Here is a 24,198-nt window from a genome sequence, read left to right on the forward strand (position 1 = left end):
CAGTAGTATGTAACATTTGTTCCATTTTAATTTGTTTCTGTTGCAGGAGTGACAAGCATTGTCCAGAACTCATGGACTTCCTTCGCAGCGGCATCACTTTTGATTCCGTTGACATAAGGAACGACAAGCTGAAGATGAGGCACATCTTTAGTATTGAGATACCAGCTGGTTGCCTTGTTGATCTCCAAACGATATTCAGGCTTCGACATGACAGGACTTCGATGGCTCATATGGCAGTTGCCTTGATCGACGATTCATGTGCTGATATGAAGACCAGTTTCCCAAAGTCTCAGCACAAACTTTGGGAGAAGGGCCCACTTGATGATATCAACATTGAGTATGCAACAAAAGATGCATACGTTTCATACGAGTTGTACCGCAAGATTCGAGTCGTCCACTATGGCCAGCGTCACCTCGAGGAAGGTGGACATTCTGATTTAGATGATTCAGACGAGTAGTGTTCTGAACGTCGAACACTTGTATATATATCTATGGTAGCTATTATTATGTACTGTTTGGACTAGTATCATGTACTTCTTGGACCAATTTATATATGTCTAGTTTCTGTTTGTGCCATTGTAGTTTCCAAATTTGAATAGTTCAGCCCTTTCTAACTTCATTTGTTACTTTTGAATGGTTTAGCCCTTTCTAACTTCATGGTATCATGCATTTCGACCACATATATATACAAAAAGTCTTCAGTTCGAATAAGTTCAAAAAATGAAATCCCTTTTGTAACAGATCTGTTTTTGATTAAAACAGTCATTTAAAAATGAAAGACCATTAGTCCCACGTGGTGTGCAGCGGAACCACGTGGCGTGCCGCGGAACCACTTTTGTTGTGGGGGTCGCTTCTCCTTCTTCTCCTTGTGCTAGATATTGGTTATGCACTAGGGGAAGTAGGAGTAGCGACCATCATCGACGGTTGAAAAATCAGGTGAGCTAGTGTCCACCATATATGAGAGAAGAAGAATGTCGTCTCTTATTGTGGGGGTCGCTTCTACTTCGAGAGAGATTGTCCATTTTGTGATGTGCCTTTGAATGGTGCATTTTGAACACACAAAAAGTATGGAGTTCAAATAAGCTCAAAAAAAATGAAATCCCTTTGTAAGAGATGAGTTCTCGTTCGAAACCCTGCTACTTCCAGGCTCGGCCCAAGGACAACACCGCCTTCGAGTCGTCGCAGGTCACCTACACCTCCATTACCTCCAAGCCCTCCACATGACGTCGGCCAGCACAACACGAGTCCATCTCGATCACCGCCGCCGGACTTGGGTCGTCCGTCTCCGCCGCGGCCCGCACATGATACTAAGCGGAAGCGTGCCAGCAAGAACGCTCCGTCGATGATTTCTAAGCGATGGAGCTCCCCAAATCGCAAACTGTCGCCCCTCCCAAAGGTACCTCATGCTAATCTTCCTATCAGACCTTATGATCGTACCCCCGAGGAAAACGCCAGGATAGCAAAGGAACAACATGATGCACAGATGAAAAGGAAGGAACCCGAGCCCCGCCCAGAATACACCGAGAAGCAAACAGCATGGGCAAAAGACTTCATAACCCTTCCATCAGAGTATGACTTACACTATAAGCCTGATGACTATACACGCACATTGCAGAAGGAAGTGAAAAAGAGCAGCTCACGTGCAAGTGCAAGTGGGAGCAAATCAAGTTCAACTACAAGCAAGAAAAAATCAGACGTTCCTCAGCTTGGACAACAGGCCAAACAGTCGATCTCACCCCTCAAGGTGTTAACCGAGAATGTTCCCCCTCCGGTGCAGGGGAAAGCTTTTGAAAGAGCAAAGGAGTTGGCGGATGAATATGGTATCTCGGTTGAAGATTTGCTGGCTTCCCAAGACGACAGGATACCCAAGGCTGTGGTAGCCCCTAAGCCACAGTTTGTCATGGGAGAGACTTTGGTCAGCAAAGATGATCTCCCAACAAATATGCGTTACTTGCATAAATGGTACTTAAGTGAATCAAAGAATGGGAGAACGATGGTCGTGCTGAGTGTCTCACGGGAGTACTACGGCCGCTCCGAAGAAATCCATATCGACTTTGATGAACTCTTCCAGATGTACAATGGCGACGCCCTCGACAAATCGCTTATGAGTTGCTATTGTCTGTAAGTTTTTCAATTTGTTGTCTACATATAACTTGTTTAGTTATTTCAATTCATTATCTATATAGAACTTGTACTCTATTATGCATAATGAAGATTCTGGAGTGTAAAAGTAAGAGCATCCTAAATATTGGGTTTATTGACCCTGATAAAATACATATAGAGACGCTAACTGACAAACCCAAGGAGACGGAGGAAAACCTTCTAAGGTTTCTAACAGATCAAAATTTCTGTGACCACATACTATTTCCATACAACTTCAGGTGAGGGTCTTTACTCTGTTGTGTCCATTCACTTATAAGTGTAATTGATAAGTTACTGACACACACACACACACATACACACACATATATATATATATATGTATATATATATATATATACATGTGCATCTTCCATTGGATTCTGTTGGACATTCAAATTCATAAGGGAAGAGTTGATGCCTTCGACCCATTATCGAGACCCTTGGAACAGTTCCAAAGCCTGCAGGACATGCTTCAAGGGTAATTTTAATCATTCTTGCGCTCTCTCGGTCTCTTTCGATGATTTTCTGATATATCAATTAATGAAAAACTTAGCAAATCATTATCCTTGTCGGGCAGGGTTTGGAAGCGGTTCAAGTGCGTGACTCCCGGTAACTTTCCTGAGAAGCCGACCTTTAGAGCGGCTCAGGTAAGCAGTAGTATGATATACTTCTATTAATTTTCAATACATTTATGATGCTAGATTATTATTTTCATTATATATATTCTATTGTCGTAAAGTGCGACCAGCAGCCATGGGGAACGCATCTATGCGGATACTATGTTTGCGAGACCATTCGCACGTTTACCTCTGAGTTCAAGGATCACAGATTCGACGTAAGAAATGAACATTCACACCTCTATTTTTACCCGTCATTCTTTGTTATCATGATTGATATTCATATTCATCTCCTCTTCTTATATAGCACACGGCCATGAGGACGAAGGTCCTACCAGAGCAACGCGCGATTGCTGTTGCAGAGGAGCTTGCGGGATTTCTGAGGACGGAAGCTATAGAAGACAAATGACGATTTAGTGTAGCTAAGGGCCATTACTGATGTTCGTCCATGTAATCGAATAGACGGGCTCTAGTCCCGATAATTCAGATCTCCATATAATTGTATATATATATATAATCGCTTGTAAGATAAGTTAATCTTATATATATATATATGCATAATTATTTCTATTTAAATTATATGAAAGCTAATTCCCGAACACCAAACGAGGCATCACGTTAATCTTCCGAACACCTAAACCCTAAAACCCTAAAACCCAAAGATAATTTCATTCAAAAAAAAAACCCAAAAACCAGCAAAATCTGAAAATCTTTAGTCCCGGTCCGTGTAACGAACCGGGACTAAAGGGCCTGCCCCTGGGGCGCTACGAGGCGCCCACGTGGAGCACCTTTAGTCCCGGCTTGTAAGAGGGCCGGGACGAAAGGTTAGGCCTTTAGTCCCGCCCCTTTAGTCCCGGTTGGTGAACCGGGACTAAAGCCCCTTACGGGCCGGGGCTAAAGGCCCCGTCCCCACTAGTGACTAGTCTAAGTCACTCATCACTTGGTCGTCACCAACTTGTGACAAAAATTCTCCTTTATTTCCTCTTAATTTCTTGAGATGTAATACTACATGACTTGATCAAGGTAATGGAGAACTAATATATGAAAATCCAGAAGCCTATGCTGATAGGCATCATGACAATCCACCAATGAATCGAAGAGCAAATAAAATAAGATTAGGCGGTCAGGCCCGCTTGTTCATCATGAAAAGGTCCTGCATGACGCTAAGCGCTCTCATGAGTCCGACAAATTTGTCCCGCGTGGCCCGTTCGTCCTCGGTCCTCTCGGGGATTGGCTTGGGGCAGTCCTCCCCGCACGTCTTCTTGAACCCCTCGACGAAAGTGAGGACCCCCGTCTCATCGCCGGGCTTGATCGTGTCCACGGGGAGCCCCTCGAATGCCTTGGCCAGTTTATGAATGTCGTCGATGCAGTTTGAGAGGCACTTGTCGGGGTTGGGGCTGGAGGTCGCCCTGGCATTGGCGAATCCGTTGGCCATCTTGGCGAGCTTTGCCGCGACTTGCACGGACATCTGGGGGACGCCATTCACCTCCGGCGTGGTGGCGCCCATGTTGGCGAGCAATACTTGCTTGCATGGGTCTGGCTGCATCGCCATGCCGCATGTAGCCTCGATTTCCTGGATGGTTGGGGCCGATTGGACAACTGGGGTGATGGCAAGGCCGAAAGCACCGAGCAGTGCCAGGGCCAGGGCCGATGCCGGCATGTAAGGCATTACCATGGGCATGGTGTACGTGTGATTTTTGATGAGCGGTGGAGCTAGACACTGACCAGTGCTTATATATAACCTGCATGCGAGTGTGCATGCATCTAGTCTTATTTTTGTACAAACAGGGGAATATAGAGCTAATTGATCGGTGGTCACGAAATCAACTTTGTCTTCCTACCGGTCTGTCCACACATGTTTCAATGGTTTGCCTTGGTTTCCGGCGGACCACTAGTATTTTTCAGGGGATGGACAATCACAAGAGGCAAAGAAAAACATATTTGCTCTTGTAGTCATGTCATATAGCTTTCATATTATATACTCCCTTCGTCTTAAAATAAGTGTATTAAACTTAGTATAACTTTGTATTACAGCTAATGTAAAATTGAGACAGTTATTTTGAGACGGAGGGAGTACTTTGCTAGTTGTTGGCATTGCTAATGGTGTGTTGGTATTGGTTGTGTGTATTTATGAAGAGGGCTTGGTGTGTGCTCATTATGTATGAATCCTCTTGATACTTCCTTTTGAGCTAATAATATTCATCCTTTGCCGGAAAAAATGTGTGCCAACCGTATGAAAATTTTCTAGAATGATCAAACTCAGCGTGCAGTAGCCAGATATCAAATTTGTTCGGCAAGCGCCTAGTGTGATGTACGTTGGGAAAATATGCAACACGATGTGGCCAAATGAACTGGTAAACTATCCCGTGCCCGTGGCCTGCACTTTTTAAACCAGCGGTCTCTTTCGACTGGTCTTACTAAAGCTAGTCCAGTCACGAGCCTTAGCTCTAACCATAGCCACAAGTATATCTCATCTATTTAAGGTCTCTGGCTGCACCAATGGCATTCAATCTACAGATTTCTTTTCGTCTCTGTCTCTCTTGTCAGCATACACCAACTAATTAATTCCTCCATGTTCCCTCAAGGCTCAAGCTCTTTAAATAGCTCCCTACAATCTCCTCTCAAACCATCTCCACGCACTCTAAGCCATATTCTTGGAGAACACACAGCACACCATCAGTCTCTACAGGGCAATGGTGGCCACCACCATGTCTCTTTCCTCTTCGTCCTTCGCCGGCAAGGCCGTGAAGAACTTGCCCTCGCCGGCTCACATTGGCGAGGCACGTGTGACCATGCGCAAGACCGCCGTGAAGGCCAAGCAGGTTTCGTCGGGCAGCCCATGGTATGGCTCTGACCGTGTGCTCTACCTCGGCCCCCTTTCCGGGGAGCCGCCTAGCTACTTGACTGGTGAGTTTCCCGGTGACTACGGATGGGACACCGCCGGGCTCTCGGCTGATCCTGAGACCTTCGCCAAGAACCGGGAGCTCGAGGTGATTCATTGTCGATGGGCCATGCTCGGTGCCCTTGGTTGTGTTTTTCCCGAGTTGCTTGCCCGCAATGGCGTGAAGTTTGGCGAGGCCGTCTGGTTCAAGGCTGGCTCTCAGATCTTCAGCGAGGGTGGCCTCGACTACCTTGGCAACCCCAACCTCGTTCATGCTCAGAGCATCCTCGCCATCTGGGCTTGCCAGGTTGTGCTCATGGGTGCCGTTGAGGGGTACCGCATTGCTGGTGGTCCGCTCGGCGAGATCGTCGACCCACTCTATCCTGGTGGCAGCTTTGACCCGCTTGGCCTGGCCGACGACCCCGAGGCATTTGCGGAGCTCAAGGTTAAGGAGATCAAGAATGGACGCCTTGCCATGTTCTCCATGTTTGGCTTTTTTGTGCAGGCCATTGTCACTGGCAAGGGCCCACTGGAGAACCTTGCAGACCACATTGTCGACCCTGTCAACAACAATGCGTGGGCATTCGCCACCAACTTTGTGCCCGGGAAGTAAGACATGAGTGATGAATGCGAGTTGTATGTGAGTGTCACATGAGTTGTAACACCAACATGTATATTATGAGAATTATGTGCGAAGAAATTGTTTGGTTTGTCCACACTGGAGCTGCTCCTGCTCCCTGTCTTGTTTTCGCAAATCACTAAGCAGTCATTGGTAGTCATTCCTAATAGAATATCCATAAGTTGTGATGACAAATACATCGTTATATGGATCCAACTAACCCACTATAGACCACTAATTTTGCGTCTAAGATCACCCAACCTTCTCTTTTTTTTAGAAAAGGAGGATATACCCCCGGCTTCTGCATCTCGATGATGCATGCATCCATTTTAACAATTATTCACAAATACCATAAAAGATAATACATCAGTTAGCCTGAAGCCACCATCTAGGCAACAACTGTTGCTACTCCTATCCCCTTGATGAAGGTGTGCCGATATCCGAGCCTAATACCAAACAGACATCGCACGAAACCCTAACATCTATAGCCGGATGTCCCAGCCCAGCCACATAACGGGACTGGGTCTCACACCGGACCGATGCCCTCTCGCTACCACCGCCATCTTCCAGCGGTCCATCTTCAGAGCAGGAACTGACGCATCGATCTTGCCTGGCCTGCCATTGACACCACCACGGCGCCAGACAATGCCACCATCCTACACGCGTACATCCACACGCGTCCGTCGCCGAAACTCCGCAGCGCCAATGCCGTCGTGATCTGTCTAATCCTCATACACCTCAAAAGACTTATGCCAAGAACAAAGGAATAGCTTTTACAGGATTTGGACATTGGCATGCATGGTCCTTAATGTGACACTTGGACAATCAAATGTTTTTTAGTCATGGTTCTTCGTGTAAAGTATTTAAGTATGTTACAGTACTCATGATAATTTAGTACTATCAATTTGATGTTAATTCTGTTGGAACCATAGTCGAAGTGAAAATATTTGACTCGCTTAAATTCTGAAGTTACTTATTTTTGGGGTATAAGAGGAATATAGCAAAAAAATGAAGCAAAAATATAGTCGCTAAAATAATCACATGTCCTCAGTTATTCGAACCAAAACTACTTCAAACGGCTGATGTTATTCAACGTGTACACCAAAATATGAAATGTCTTACTAAGTGTCCCGTGGAACATAAAGAAAATGTGTTAATTATCTTACTAAGTGTCTCATGGAATGTAAAGACCAAATGCCTTTGTACTATGGAAATGTATTTTTATTAGTATTCCTTTAATTGTAGAGACAATTTTAGTTTCTGTGTGATATTCTCTTGTAGGAAAAGCAATAGGCATTATCACTTTTGAATTGTTAAAAAAACATCTAAGCAAAGCCATGTATATACTTTGTGGCACACATTGTCTTAGGAAACTGATATGTGCCACAGTGTGGCATGAACACATCACAGCTACGAATGGTAATTTATGGCAAGTCTCAGTTTTTTTACGTTTTTTTTGGATGAGAACTGTAGTTAAAAAAAACGTTAGGCTGGAGTGCTTCGGGCCACCCGTGTGAAACTTATCATTAGGGTGGCCTTAAGAATATGAGCATTAAAGAGTAAATATTTTTGTAAAATACAGTATTCTGTAATAATTGTTTTTGCAGAGATTTCATTCTGTAATGATTTTCTAAAAAAAATCTATATTTATGACATGCGAAAAAGTAAATTGTTTACTCTTACTTCTGCACATATTACAAATAGTCATGTTGTTTTGAACCTTCTAATCACAAGTTTGTCCTTCCAGAAACTTTGAGATATGCATGATAGGAAAACAAAACTTTTTACTTTTATCTTTCCAAGAAATATTTCCGCCTTCCATAATGAAGATATATGCATTGTTACTGTTTCGGCAAACAATGTCTTTCAGCAAGCTTCCATCCACTGTTTCTAGCAAAGTAAGAAGATTTGTTCTTTGTACGTAGTAACTTCTCTTCTTGCTTGCAAACCGTACAGTAATTTTATTTTGCTTATTAGCCGGTCTTACTAATATGTGATCCATTCCTAGACCTGCCAGTCGTAGCCACAAGCTCATACAATCTCATTTCTTGGCTCTCGCTGTGCCATGTGTTCTGAGACAACGAGATCTATCCTGCACCAATGGCATCAAAGCTCCAGATTTTTCTCGCTATCTACCTCTTATCTTGTCAGCATGCACACTAAACCAAACCCATATCCTATGTCACCTCCGCTGCCTTAAATAAGCATCTCCTCCTCTTCTCCATCTCCACACTCACACCTCATTTGAAGAACAAACACATAAAACAGACATCTTAGCACTCCAATGGCGGCCACCACCATGTCCCTCTCCTCATCGACATTCGCAGGCAAAGCGGTGAAGAATGTCCCATCGTCAGCTCTCTTCGGCGAGGCCCGCGTCACCATGCGCAAGACCACGGCAAAAGCTAAGCAGGTTTCCTCCGGCAGCCCATGGTACGGAGCTGATCGCGTGCTCTACCTCGGCCCACTCTCTGGCGAGCCCCCAAGCTACCTCACCGGTGAGTTCCCCGGTGACTACGGGTGGGACACGGCTGGACTCTCTGCTGACCCCGAGACCTTCTCGAAGAACCGTGAGTTGGAGGTTATCCACTGCCGCTGGGCTATGCTTGGCGCACTGGGTTGCGTGTTCCCTGAGTTGCTGGCCCGCAATGGTGTGAAGTTCGGCGAGGCTGTCTGGTTCAAGGCCGGCTCCCAAATCTTCAACGAAGGTGGCCTCGACTACCTCGGCAACCCAAGCCTCGTCCATGCTCAGAGCATCCTTGCCATTTGGGCTTGCCAGGTTGTGCTTATGGGCGCTGTTGAGGGGTACCGTGTTGCCGGCGGCCCACTCGGCGAGATCGTTGACCCTCTCTACCCGGGCGGAAGCTTTGACCCACTCGGTCTGGCTGATGACCCCGAGGCATTCGCCGAGCTTAAGGTGAAGGAGATCAAGAACGGCCGCCTTGCCATGTTCTCAATGTTTGGCTTCTTTGTCCAGGCCATAGTCACCGGCAAGGGCCCACTCGAGAACCTTGGTGACCACATCACCGACCCTGTCAACAACAACGCCTGGGCATTTGCCACCAACTTCGTCCCCGGCAAATAAGGTGTTCTGGAGCTGCTCACAGTGAAGTGTGAGGTTGTGTGGTTTGATTTGTACTACCATGATGTAAATTATGAGAATTGAATTCTCTGGAGAAGCATTGTTAGATTTGGCATCTAGCAATTTGTTGGGATTATCAGAAAAAACCATTGCCGCGCAGTTCTTAGATGAGCGACAAACTTATGGGGCATATTGGCTAGTGAATTTGTTGGGCTCAGGCTTTAGTTTTGCAACAGTCACAACTCGCATGGCCACACTTTTTGTTGTCGCCGGATCAGCGAGAGAGAGAACTCGCGAGAAAGATGAACGTGCGAGAGATGAGTAGTTTTGATGCTGCCGTAACTGCAGAATGAAAATACACACCTCTGGATGACCGAAGAACCAAAAGAGATGCTGGTATAATATGGGGTCTCCCCCTCCTGCAAGATCAAAAAAGGTTGTATTAAAGTTTCGATCGGTTAATAACATTGTAATTGCCCCCGTCAGTACCGGAAGTGATAATAAAAGTAGGAATGCTGTCACTAGAACGGACCACACAAAAAGTGATGATCTATGCATAGTCATTCCAGGTCCACGAATGTTAGAAGATAGTGCGCAGCATTTTCTTCTCCATCTACTAGTGTCGCATCCGCAGCCTAGTGCGCACTATTTATTTTAAGCCGAAAACTAGCCTAGTGACCTGAGCTTAGCATGTCTAACACTTTCCTCTCGTTTTTATTTGAAACAAAAGCATGTGAGCAAGTACTCGCCTCAAAGCAAGATATGTGCTAGCTTCACAGGACTGCATCAATCTGTTCAGATCTTTAAGCGTTTATATTGTACGGTTTGGACAGTCAGCGACATGCAGACCTAGCAGTCTGCAAAATCTATACCTAACAATAAAGCGGCTATTGCTTTCGTCGGAAAAACCCACCACGATATTTCTATAAAAAGTCCCTGTAATTTTTGTTATTCAACCCGCGCTCCATCATTTATCTACAACGCAAAAAGAAAAAACGATTCGCTGCAAAAATTATATCCGTACGCATCGCCTCCTCCTGTCGACCCTTGGCCATCCTGGCATGTGCCCAGGCCGCCGCCACACCACTCGCCGCCACGTCCGACCTCAACCGCCATCACTGCCGATCTCAACCCACCCGTCTCCGCGGATGTACCTCTCCCCGCTCACTGCCCCCGTTGCGGCGCTCGAGCGCATTGCGTCGACCCTGGTCCACCCTGGCCTGTGCCCAGGCCGCTGCCACACCACTCGCCGCCACGGCCGACCTCAACCACCACTGTTGTTGATCTCAACCCACCTGCCTCCGCGGTCGTATCTCTGCCCGCTTGATGCCCCCGTTTCGGCGCTTGAGCACAGCTTCTGGATCGAATCAACGCGACAGCTACAATGACTTGGGATGATGCGTCTGCTCGATGCAGAACGGCGGCGGCGCGCGGATAAGGCGCGGCAGAGCGAAGTACGTGCAGGTGGAGGCGGGCCTCCATGCCTCACACGGGGAACTCCGAGGTTATGGCGCGACAACGATGACTCCTTATGGCCAGATAGAGGCGCCTAACCCTCATCGTATCCCTTCCTCCGGCAGGAACTCATCATCTGGTGAGATCCCCTCCCCATGCCTCCAACCGTGTGCCAAGCACCGACAAAAATTTTTGTTTTGTGGAAATTTGTTTGCTGATGAATGAATGTAATGAATGTAAGATTGCATTGTTGTAGAGAGAGAGAGAATGGAACACCACCTTTAGTTTGTCATCTGATCCCACATTCTCTACCCCATGAGTGAAATAAGATAACAGTCCATTGATCAAATCACGTAGCCTATTTATTTTACTTTGCTTGTTCCGCTCTATTTCTCATCATGGTAGAATTAACAATGGACGGGTTGATTTCTCAACAAAATAGGATATGACTGACTACATTAGTTAGTTAGCTTATTATTTTAATATAAATCAAAATGATTATAAAAAGATTAAAAGCGTGTGGTATTTTTTCTCCCGTTGTAACGCACGGGCCCTTTTGCTAGTAAGTATCTGTACTAATAAAAGCACGAGAAGGCAGATCCATCTCCAGATCTGGACCCTTTAATCACACAATCAACGGTGTACAAGATTCGTTAACGAAGCTAACAAAGACTTCGTTAACGCTAATCCTTCACTGCACAAAAAAAAACCTGCCTCGCACCTCGCACGTTCTCTCGTAACTACGCCGCACCCCGCCCGCACCTTTGCTCCACCGCCTCCGCCCGTTCGCCATGCTCGCTAGCCCCGCATGCGCCGGCCGTCGCGCCGCGCCCCGCTCGCCCCGCGTCCGCCGTGCCGCACCGCACCCCGCTCGCCCCCCGCGCAGCGCCCCGCCCCGCTCGGCCCAGCACCGCGCCCCTGTACGAGGACGAGGGGCACGTGACGGCCTCGTACATGGGTAGAAGCAGCACAGCTGCGTCCCGGAGGAGGGAGCAGTTTAAGGGGCTGGAGGACGGCTACGGCTACGGAGACGCCGGCCCGCCCCAGCCCCAGCAGCAGCGACTACGTCAGCGAGCGGGGGGAGCAGCGCCGCCTCCAGCGCCGGGAAGAAGAAAGTCCTGGTCCTGCTGTTGTTGCTCCTCTTCAAGTTGCCGCTCCTCCGTCCGGAGCTCCTCTGCAGGACCGTCGGGTGCTGCTGCTGGTGGTGGGCACCTCTGCTTTCATCGCTGCTGCTGGTGGGCAACGCCGACGCCCTCCGATCCCCGTCACCAACCCCCTGAGGCATCCGCCTCTGCCTGTAGAAGAAGGTAAAATTCAATTAAAATTTTAGGTTTCAGACTTCAGTTAATCTGTACTCCGAACTCTGAATTTGTTGTGGCTGCTCTTTCAAGTGCTGATGAACCTGCAAGATAATTGCTGAAGATAATTTGTAAACTTAACAAGATTGCGAACATGTGTCAGTTTGCATTGCAAAATTGGACCGGCTCAATCAGTGTAGCAGCAAAATGTTTGAACTGAACATGGCCTAGCAAAATTTTAGGTTCAGGGTTCAGGGTCGAGTGGGTGTGTGTGTTGTGCTTCATTCACAGGGTCTCTCTGTAGTGTCTCTCTTTAGAAACAAAGTGACCAACGGTGTCTCTCTGTAGTGGAAAGTATTGTTCCCTCCTTGTTATTTTTGATGCAATAAAATAACACTAGTGGAAAATGGGCCTTTGGCCTGGACCCTTTAGTCCCGGCCTGCCTCTGGACCCGTACTAAAGGCCCGGCCACGTCGCCCCAATTCTCAATGCCTCCCTCGAGGCTTTAGTCCCGGCCCGTAAGGAGCCTTTAGTCCCGGTTCGTGTCCCAAACCGGGACTAAAGGGCTACGCGGTGGGCAGTGGTGGTGGCAATCGTTCGTATCCCCCTTTAGTCCCGGTTGGTGGCTCAACCCGGGACTAAAGGCATAACACGTGGCCTGCCGTAGTGGTGGCAACCGTTTGGTATACCTCTTTAGTCCCGGTTGGTGGCTCAATCCGGGACTAAAGGCCCAAACAGTTTGCATCCCGCGTCGTTTCGGGCGATGAAAAGCACGAACCGAAGCGTACAGTCGCCATTTCTCTGTTCTTCTTCTCTCTCGCGTCGCCCTCTCTGTTCTTCTCCTCTGTTCTTCTCCTCTCCTCTTCCCTTCTCTTCTTCCACCATCCCAACTAGCTTTCGTAAGGTGCTCGCACATGGCACGACGATGCTCGATGTCGTGTACACGAACCTGAGCAACGAGGTGCCGTTTTTTCTTCAACAGTTGAAGGAAAAATGGTTTGACCACGCAGCGGATCATGCGAAGTTCTTGGGGCTTGATTTGGAGTACACGACCGATCAACGCGGTGTTGCCGTCATCCAACTATGCTTCACACGCCATGTCTTGATCTTCCAATGGGCGAGGTAAGTTTTGAGGCTTTCTTTGATCCAAGATAATGACATTGTAAGTTTATTTGTTTCAATCATAGTTGGTTCCCTTCAAATAGTTGTAGTGAAACAATTTTGATTAGTTGAAGGGGAGCACAATCTAATTGGAATAGTGTTCCATAATCTGAAAAATCGTATTAGAATCAACTAGTGTTTAATATGTTCCATTGGAATCATAGTTGGTTCCCTTCAAATAGTTGTAGTGAAACAATTTTGATTAGTTGAAGGGGAGCACAATCTCATTGGAATAGTGTTCCATAATCTGAAAAATCGTATTAGAATCAACTAGTGTTTAATATGTTCCATTGGAATCATAGTTGGTTCGCTTCAAATAGTTGTAGTGAAACAATTTTGATTAGTTGAAGGAAACACAATCTGATTGGAATAGTGTTCCATAATCTGAAAAATCTGATTGGTTCAATATGTTCTATTGAAATCATAGTTGTAGTGATACAATTTTATGCGGTGTTCTTTGATCCAAGGTTATGAAAATTGAATATAGCTAGTGATCTCTCTAGGTTCCATTGGATAGCAATATGATATGTCATAGTCATGAAAATTGCATATAGCTAGTGATCTCTCTAGGTTCCATTGGATAGCTATAGTGATCTCTCTAGGTTCCATTGCATATGTTCTATTTGAATCCTAAAGATAAGTTTCTATTCTGTTGTAGTGAAACATGTTTCCTTATTGCAGCAGTATGTAACATTTGTTCCATTTTAATTTGTTTCTGTTGCAGGAGTGACAAGCATTGTCCAGAACTCATGGAGTTCCTTCGCAGCGGCATCACTTTTGCTTCCGTTGACATAAGGAACGACAAGCTGAAGATGAGGCACAACTTCGGTATTGAGATACCAGCTGGTTGCCTCGTTGATCTCCAAACGATATTCAGGCTTCGACATGACAGGACTTCGATGGCTCATATGGCAGTTGCCTTGATCGACGGGTCATATGGTGATATGAAGACCAGTTTCCCAAAGTCTCAGCACAGACTTTGGAAGAAGGGCCCACTTGATGATATCAACATTGAGTATGCAGCAAAAGATGCATACGTTTCATACGAGTTGTACCGCAAGATTCAAGTCGTCAACTATGGCCAGCGTCACCTCGAGGAACGTGGACATTCTGCTTTAGATGATTCAGACGAGTAGTGTTCTTAACGTCGAACACTTGTATATATATCTATGGTAGCTATTATTATGTACTGCTTGGACTAGTATCATGTACTTCTTGGACCAATTTATATATGTCTACTTTCTGTTTGTGCCATTATAGTTTCCAAATTTGAATGGTTTAGCCCTTTCTAACTCCATTTGCTACTTTTGAATGGTTTAGCCCTTTCTAACTTCATGGTATCATGCATTTCGACCACATATATATACAAAAAGTCTTCAGTTCAAATAAGTTCAAAAAAATGAAATCCCTTTTGTAACAGATCTGTTTTTGATTAAAACAATCATTTAAAAATGAAAGACCATTAGTCCCACATGGCGTGCAGCGGAACCACGTGGCGTGCCGCGGAACCACTTTTGTTGTGGGGGTCGCTTCTCCTTCTTCTCCTTGTGCTAGATATTGGTTATGCACTAGGGGAAGTAGGAGTAGCGACCATCATCGACGGTTGAAAAATCAGGTGAGCTAGTGTCCACCATATATGAGAGAAGAAGAATGTCGTCTCTTATTGTGGGGGTCGCTTCTACTTCGAGAGAGATTGTCCATTTTGTGATGTGCCTTTGAGTGGTGCATTTTGAACACACAAAAAGTATGGAGTTCAAATAAGTTCAAAAAAATGAAATCCATTTGTAAGAGATGAGTTATCGTTCGAAACCCTACTACTTCGAGAGAGATTGTCAGTTTTGTACACGAACTGCATCCAGTTTTTATCATAGCCCTCTCAACTTTTTAACACATGCTATGTGGGTGAAATGATGATAGCATGCCTACTTTCAACATTTTCAGAGTTCATTTGTAGTGCTTTTCAATTTCAGGGTCAACTAGCTCAAAAAAAAAGTAAATGCACGAAATATACCAAATGAAGTCAGAAATTGTTGAAATTTTGTGATGTGCCTTTGAATGGTGCATTTTGAACACACAAAAAGTATGGAGTTCAAATAAGGTCAAAAAAATGAAATCCATTTGTAAGAGATGAGTTCTCGTTCGAAACCCTGCTACTTCGAGAGAGATTGTCAGTTTTGTACACGAACTGCATCCAGTTTTTGTCGTAGCCCTCTCATCTTTTTAACACATGCTATGTGGGTGAAATGATGATAGCATGCCAACTTTCAACATTTTCAGAGTTCATTTGTAGTGATTTTCAATTTCAGGGTCAACTAGCTCAAAAAAAAAAGTAAATGCACGAAATATACCAAATGAAGTCAGAAATTGTTGAAATTTTGTGATGTGCCTTTGAATGGTGCATTTTGAACATACAAAAAGTATGGAGTTCAAATAAGTTCAAAAAAATGAAATCCTTTTGTAAGAGATGAGTTCTCGTTCGAAACCCTGCTACTTCGAGAGAGCAGCTCACGTGCAAGTGCAAGTGGGAGCAAATCAAGTTCAACTACAAGCAAGAAAAAATCAGACATTCCTCAGCTTGGACAACAGGCCAAACAGTCGATCCCACCCCTCAAGGTGTTAACCGAGAATGTTCCCCCTCCGGTGCAGGGGCAAGCTTTTGAAAGAGCAAAGGAGTTGGCGGATGAATGTGGTATCTCGGTTGAAGATTTGCTGGCTTCCCAAGACGACATGATACCCAAGGCTGTGGTAGCCCATAAGTCACAGTTTTTCATGGGAGAGCCTTTGGTCAGCAAAGATGATCTCCCAACAAATATGCGTTACTTGCATAAATGGTACTTAAGTGAATCAAAGAATGGGAGAACGATGATCGTGCTGAGTGTCCCACGGGAGTACTACGGCCGCTCCGAAGAAATCCATATCGACTTTGATGAACTCTTCCAGATGTACAATGGCGACGCCCTCGACAAGTCGCTTATGAGTTGCTATTGTCTGTAAGTTTTTTAATTCGTTGTCTACATATAACTTGTTTAGTTATTTCAATTCATTGTCTTTATATAACTTGTACTCTATTATGCAGAATGAAGATTTTGGAGTGTAAAAGTAAGAGCATCCTAAATATTGGGTTTATTGACCCAGATAAAATACATATAGCGACGCTAACTAACAAACCCAAGGAGACGGAGGAAAACCTTCTAAGCTTTCTAACAGATCAAAATTTCTGTGACCACATACTGTTTCCATACAACTTCAGGTGAGGGTCTTTACTCTGTTGTGTCCATTCACTTATAAGTGTAATTGATAAGTTACTGACACACACACACACACACACATATATATATACATGTGCAGCTTCCATTGGATTCTGTTGGACATTCAAATTGATAAGGGAAGAGTTGATGCCTTCGACCCATTATCGAGACCCTTGGAACAGTTCCAAAGCCTGGAGGACATGATCCAAGGGTAATTTTAATCATTCTTGCGCTCTATCGGTCTCTTTCGATGATTTTCTGATATATCAATTAATGAAAAACTTAGCAAATCATTATCCTTGTCGGGCAGGGTTCGGAAGCGGTTCAAGTGCGTGACTACCAGTAACTTTCCTGAGAAGCTGACCTTTAGAGCGGCTCAGGTAAGTAGTAGTATGATATACTTTTATTAATTTTCAATACATTTATGATGCTAGATTATTATTTTGATTATATATATTATATTCTCGTAAAGTGCGACCAACAGCCACGGGGAAAGCACCTATGCGGATACTATGTTTGCGAGACCATTCGCACGTTTACCTCTGAGTTCAAGGATCACAGATTCGACGTAAGCAATGAACATTCACACCTCTATTTTTACCCGTCATTCTTTGTTATCATGATTGATAATCATATTCATCTGCTCTTCTTATATAGCACACGGCCATGAGGACGAAGGTCCTCCAGAGCAACGCGCGATTGCTGTTGCAGAGGAGCTTGCGGGATTTCTGAGGACGGAAGCTATAGAAGACAAAGGACTATTTCGTGTAGCTAGGGCCCATTACTGATGTTTGTCCATGTAATCGAATAGACGGGCTCTAGTCCCGATAATTTAGATCTCCATATAATTGTATATATATGATCGCTTGTAAGATAAGTTAATCTTATATATATATATGCATAATTATTTCTATTTAAATTATATGAAAACTAATTCCCGAACACCAAACGAGGCATCACGTTAATCTCCCGAACACCTAAACCCTAAAACCCTAAAACCAAAAATAATTTCATTCAAAAAAAACCCCCAAAAACCAGCAAAATCTGAAAATCTTTAGTCCCGGTCCGTGTAACGAACCGGGACTAAAGGGCCTGCCGGTGGGGCGCTACGAGGCGCCCACGTGGAGCACCTTTAGTCCCGGCGTGTAACAGGACCGGGACGAAAAGGTTAGGCCTTTAGTCCCGCCCCTTTAGTCCCGGTTGGTGAATCGGGACTAAAGCCCCTTACGGGCCGAGGCTATAGGCCCTGTCCCCACTAGTGTAATGTGAACAATGATAATCCACAGTGTCTCTTTGTAATGAAAAAAAATGTTTCATTGGAACATTCTTGCCGACAGCTCCTTGTGGTCAAATTCCAAATTATCGTAAGGACTTAACTGAATTTACGGTTTAGTGAAATCAAAATGATGGAGACAGTAGCATTGTTCACATTTTGGCTCTTTTATGGAGTGAAGAGGCCAGCAAAAAAAAGATAAAGCAACGACTACGAGTGAGTTTGCAGTCATGTTGTTCAGACCGTCGGAAGCGACAAGATCCAGACTGGAACAAATGCAGCAACGAAGATATTTGCTATAGATGAAATGTGTGCACTGCAGCTGTGTCGAGAGAGGTGTAAGACTTTTTCTTTTGTAGAGATGAATTTAGTCGATTGTTAACAGATTTTTCTGCAGGGTTTGAGTCCGCAAATAACAGAGTGAACATATTTTTCTTTGAATCACAGGATTTGAATGCACTCTTGCAACATCCCTTGCAGCCCAAGACATTCTCACGCCCCTATTTGGCTGGGGTTAGTTTTCTGTCATGGAGTAAATGTTATGGATCGATTATGGTATCCTAACCTAACTAGAGTGTCTATTATGTGTTCACTGACTTGAATCATCTATTTATTCAGGCGGGTATATCACCATTGCTTCAAAAGCAACTAGAAGAGTTGTCCAAGAGGAATGTAAACAGTAATAGCAGTAATGACGATAATAAAGGGTCACGATTTGTTATTATTGGCCATGATCGTGTGGAACCGTTGCAAGCTCTTCAAGATTCTGGACAAGAGGTTAGGTTTCTATAGACTATTTATGGTATTCATAACCAGAATCAAGTTTGCATCTTGTGTATGTAGTTGATACATTAGTTGCTTTTGCTTGTGTATATGTAGTTCATATATTAATTGCTTCTGATTTTATTCCTGTCAGATTTGTGTGAACATGGACAAGCAAAGGGAGAAGAGAAGACTTGCTAAGAATTGGAGGCGAAAGAAACACGAAGAGAAGAAAAGTAAACTTCTATCATCTTTTTACTGTATTTACTTATTACCTGCAGTCAGATGAATATTGGATGTAACATGTCTCTGATTAAGTGTTTTATATTTCAAATATCACCTTAACTATACTTGCCATGAAAAACAGTACATAATCATTGTACAGGCAGAGCACACCCACCTTATAAGTACAACCTTCTATTTTCAGGCACACAGGAACAAAAGAGAAAGGACAGGAGAAGTGCTAAAGAGAGGGACTAGATAATAAATGAAATACTGAAAGAGGAGGCATGTATTGTTTTGACATTATTTGTCTCAGGCCACTTCAGTTCCATGATTCCTTCATAGTCCGCAACTAAGAGAGGTACGACCGTACGATCAAGAATAAAAAGATACATTATATTTGAACCGGAAAAGCTATATGCTTTCACTCTCTGCCGAACCCTCTAGCAGTGCTCTTGTCTCATTCTGATGGAATGATCCAACGGTCAGTGTTATACAGTCCATCACAAACTTCAAGCAAAGGACCATGCTCCATACAACTCAAGATTTTAGCATTTTTGACTTCTTGAGCAACCAACCAACCAACATTAACATCTGCCTTCCAGAGTACAAATGAACAATATCAAAGAAATAGATTGTAAGACACATATGTATGCAACCTAGTAAACATGCCCGTGCGTTGCCACTGGGGAATACACACAATTTCTATTAATCATTGTTGGCCGATTCAAGAAATTGTCTTTGGATAGTCAAGACCAAATTTAGTAATAATTGAGTCTAACATTGAAGGTAAGTTTATGAGTAAATTCAGGTTCGGATATTTCATCAAACATCCGAAAGAAATCCAGCAAATATGAATCAGTTGTCTTCAAATAAATTTATATCACTATTTTACTAATGCTAGACATATTACTGTTCACGCTGGGCCTAACTTCCAATACCTGTCTTTCAAACATTGAATATTGAGCTATCTTCCACAATTTGTACCTACATGGGGTTAACTTGATAAGAAAACAACTAAACATATTTATATTTCTAAAATGCTGCTAGAAGGATGCACATTCAGTATAATTTGAAAGGAAATTGTCTGTGTGTTACAACGAGAACATATAACACCTTATGTGTGACATATATCTTTAAGATCCTCATGCGCAGAAAAGAAGAGTCAAAAACATGATTCACTAGTACCATATGACTTCTAGAGAGTAACAAACGAAGGAGAATACTTCTTTATCCATTCATTATTTGAAATACTGAAGAGGCTAACCAAATGCAACATTGATATAGAAAAAGGGCTGACCAAAAATGCATCAGATACAAAATACTACGCTTGTTATATTTACCAGAATTACTCGATTCCAAAAATATGGAACACCAAATCACAAAAGGAAGAGTAGAGTGTATCGTAGCAATTGGTGTATTCTGTCAACTCGTAAATATGTTTTGCTATATTTCAGCTGATCGACTTCCATTTTCTTGTGCCACCACACATGTCACCTAAAATCAAAATCACTGAAATACCGTCAAAGCGAATACTCCACATATGTATCTGGTAGACTCAACTGCAATACCGTTTTTGCTAGCATAAGACCAATCACGAAGTAGTTCAGTCTGTCAAAATAAATAAATAAACAAAAACAGAATGCAACCTGAGTTTTACCTATGTCAAATTTAAGACATACAACATCAAATCAAGGGCATCCAATACAAATGCTCGGAAATAGTTGTAAGCCTCCAGATCAAACTGGAACTCCTCTCCCTCCTCTAGTGCATCTACACCTGGTTCGTACCTAGCAAAAACATCCACCATTTAAGTATAACTTGAATCAGTGTGGCTATGAAATCCAGATGAATCTGCCCGTATAAGATCAAAATGTGATATAATTATAGGATACAACAATAATAAATGTAGTACTGGTCGACCAAAATGCAAAATTCAACAGAAGACTGCAAGTTTCAAAAACCTAGAAAGAGATTATATAGTACCGTACAATATTTTAGGATCCTGTCCACACCACATGCCAAAACAAATTTGTATAGAACTGAAGAAAATTAGGACGTTCTGCAGGTATGCTAGTACTAATATGCTAAAACACACACTACGTACCAATATGCTAGTGCTAATCCAAAATGTCAGCTCTATATCTCTTGTGAATGTGTGATGCGCGCCTTAGGACCTCCTGTAGGTATGCCCTAGTTATATGTGTGTTTTTCTTGGTGAGAAAGTTCTTGTTTTAGTCACAGAGGTAGAGCTGTCATCTTCTTCATCTACTATCTCTACTAAAAATGAAGCTTTGGGTGTCAGCAGTTGTCACTGAATTTTTAGATGACCAGCAATAAAGTTTGCTGCTTAATTTTGGACTGCCAAGTGTAAGTTTTCCAAGTGTGTGGGTGTAGCAAGTAACATCTCTGAATCCTAAAAAAAAAGAATCAAAATCGAATCCATTCTCTATGTCCTCACAATGCCTATGAATTTCACATAGTGGTAGTTTAAGCACCACACACATTTTTCATGCAAAAAGAGGTGGAATAAAACTAAATTTAAACTGAACCTTACAAAATTTTAAAATCAGAATCTTTGTATAGCTGACAATGGATCATCGTACACAACAAGATCTAGTAAGTAATGCAACAACACACGCGTACATAAGAGTCAAAAAATTGATCAGAAGGCATTACCTACATGGATAGACTAAGGTCTCTGGAGTGCAAGGATTAGAAAATACGAGCAACACGCCAAGGACAACGATAGTCAAGGATGGCATCTCCTTCGTCCATACGGTGGTCCATGCTCTCTGCAATCCCAGAAGAACAATAGACTTTTAAGGGTTGAAATCAGGAGTAAAGAACATATCAAAAGGGTTTAGAAATAGAAAGGCGAAAATTCAAGAGTCGGTACAAAAACAAATAGATCTTTGTATCATAAACTTTGTACATCCAAATAGCTAAGAAGACCCTCTGCTCTACTACTCCTTCGAGAACGCCCGACAATGATGGATTTATATAGAATAATGTACTTACCAATGCAATATTTTTGTTGTCTGAAACCTAGCTGCCCAAATATAAATTTTTATATTTCAGACCAAATCAAGGAGAAGTGTAGTTACCAATATTGTTTTTTTCATGTCATCATTGTCGTTATGGATACAATCCGCAAAATCAGCAAGATAAAATATTATCTCGCATTCCTGCTCTAAAACAAGCGGGAGCACAAACAAATATCTCAATCCTCTCTGCTCCTCACATAATATCTAAAAAACATCAAGCAAATAGACGCACAACAGCAGCATGCACACACGGGGGAATAATAGAAAGGACAAAGGGATTTGTATTAGATTAAGAATTTGTCTTACCTCCATAGTGCATTCATATATACATAGGAATTGCTATTTAAAATCTTGCAACTTTTATGCATGTCTTTTCATGCTGTAACAATCAGTAAACTTTGGTTGTAAATCAAATATTGCTCCATCATAACTTGCACAAAGAAAACAGATAACTGCGGTGAAGTAGGCAGAGGCAATGGCTAATGATCTTCTGGCAAAGTTGGTGAAGGCGACATGGATGGAGCCTAAGCTAGGCTCATCTCCATCGTGCACAACCAGGGTATCCACCGGCGAGCGGCGTGCCCTGGGGAGCCGGCGGCCGGTGCTCTGTCAAGGCTATTAGTACAACAGCAAGTCGCCCCCACCAATATGCTTGCCTGCTTTATACCATTGTCTCGCTGCTCGCCGCAACACACTTGCCTTCTACTTGTTGTCGTTGTTGGCATCCTGCACACACACCAGCCACGAATGAACATATATGTGCGTCACACAAGAAACCACACACGCATGTCTATACACCAAGGATATCATCTTCTACATACTTGAAATTGACCATGTAGCAGCAAAAAAAAAATTGTAGTCACATTTCATCAAACAGTTTGCCTCCCTCGAAATAAGAATATCATGGTGGGGGTAATGCGTGATAAGTAGGAGGGTGCCTATGAGTTCATAACAATTTTGGGAGAACTGGTTATATTTGCAATCTACGTGTTCAACCTCATTTAAATTTAGCATACATATGAGAAACGGCTAATAAGGTAATTGGAGATGTGGTTATAGAATTGATTATAGATGTGCATCCAGCACAAGACTATTTTTTTCTTTTGCAAGATGTTTCAACGTACCTTTCATCCATACTGTACAAACAGGAGCTGTATTAACGTCAATTGGCCAAAGTACATCTGCACTTTATGAAATGGATAGTATAACTATAATAGGAGAATGAAGAAGTAGACACCGAACTATGGAGAAAAACAATCATGACTAAATATCAAGAACTATTTGTGTCGACAAATACGGTGGAATCCTCACAAACAAACCATGTTTGACTCAAGTCAAGTGCTTGGATGTATCACTCTTGCATCTTCTCACTCTCATTCTGCTCAAACATTAGCCTTAGATATTCTCTCCAACCTAAATAAACAAATTAAGAAATAGTTAGTCACTAACAATATTCAGATAATTCACAGTAAAACAATATGCCAATATATTCTGAATTTCCAATCCCTACAAAGATGGAGAGGAAACACGTAGCACTATATCTCAAATATCCATTATTCTCCACCAAGAAGAAACCTGCACTCTTTCTCTGCTCGAGTTATCCCGGATGGATCAATTTTTTTGCAGTCTTGATATGCCACCAAAACTTTCTTTTCATTGGCAGAGGCAAGGTAACCATCAATGGCTTGTGTTCAGTTGGAGAAGTGGAGTTTGGAGAAGTGGAGTATATGGTATATCTGCGATTACTTTCTGACAAGCATCGTTGCCGTCGCCCACCGCCCGGCCTGCTGATTCCGCGGTGAACGACACATGTCGTCTCGTCGTCACATCATATTTCGGGAGCTCTCCCCGGTGCGGCCTCCACCTTAGGTGGTCATTTCGGCATGACTGTAAGCACTGTCTTTCCATGCCCCGATCTGCAAAAAATAGGATTTCACATCAACACAAATCTGACTTCCCCCTCGCTGTATCTAGTCCACCATGAGCCGCAAGCCGCGCTACCTCCACACTCCTTCTCTGTCTCGCCACCGGCATGCCCCGCCGCCTCTCCGTTCTTCCAGCCGCGCCCACTACCGCTTCGTTCCTCATCTCCATAGAACCCCTTTTCTCTCTGGTCCGTTGCACGAACAGCCGGTCTACAGCCTCGTTGCCACTCCCCGCTCCCTCCCATGGGAGATGAGAATGTGGGAGTGGTCCAGTACAGGATACGGGCAGAAGATGGGTTTGAGCAAGGGAGAAAGCGTTACCTGGGCCTCTGTCATTGCTGTCGTGGACGCGGCGCTCCTGCTTGTCTCCCTCTCCGCGTCGAGCTCCCGATGGACTCGGTAAAGAACAGATGAGGTCGCGAGGGCTTGGATCCATCACTCCCGTCTAATTTGGCTGCAGTGTGCA

General features: G+C 43.7%; 2 protein-coding genes across 2 annotated transcripts; both read left to right on the top strand.

Annotated features, from left to right (window-relative positions):
- The first annotated feature begins 5,378 nt into the window (after positions 1-5,378).
- Positions 5,379-9,456, top strand: LOC123450709 (chlorophyll a-b binding protein of LHCII type 1-like). The gene is made up of 3 exons (XM_045127834.1): positions 5,379-6,249; positions 8,163-8,169; positions 8,943-9,456. The coding sequence occupies exons 1-3, from the start codon at positions 5,453-5,455 to the stop codon at positions 9,342-9,344; spliced, it is 1,206 nt and encodes a 401-aa protein (XP_044983769.1). The 5' UTR covers positions 5,379-5,452; the 3' UTR covers positions 9,345-9,456.
- Positions 9,457-11,750: 2,294 nt separating this feature from the next.
- LOC123402339 (DEAD-box ATP-dependent RNA helicase 13-like) lies at positions 11,751-19,045 on the top strand. Its single transcript, XM_045096247.1, has 6 exons — positions 11,751-11,862; positions 11,945-12,103; positions 18,174-18,289; positions 18,395-18,553; positions 18,693-18,774; positions 18,966-19,045. The coding sequence occupies exons 1-6, from the start codon at positions 11,751-11,753 to the stop codon at positions 19,016-19,018; spliced, it is 681 nt and encodes a 226-aa protein (XP_044952182.1). The 3' UTR covers positions 19,019-19,045.
- The last annotated feature ends 5,153 nt before the right edge of the window (positions 19,046-24,198 follow it).

The sequence above is a fragment of the Hordeum vulgare genome, chromosome 1H (genome assembly GCF_904849725.1).
Source record: "Hordeum vulgare subsp. vulgare chromosome 1H, MorexV3_pseudomolecules_assembly, whole genome shotgun sequence".
Lineage (NCBI taxonomy): Eukaryota > Viridiplantae > Streptophyta > Magnoliopsida > Poales > Poaceae > Hordeum > Hordeum vulgare.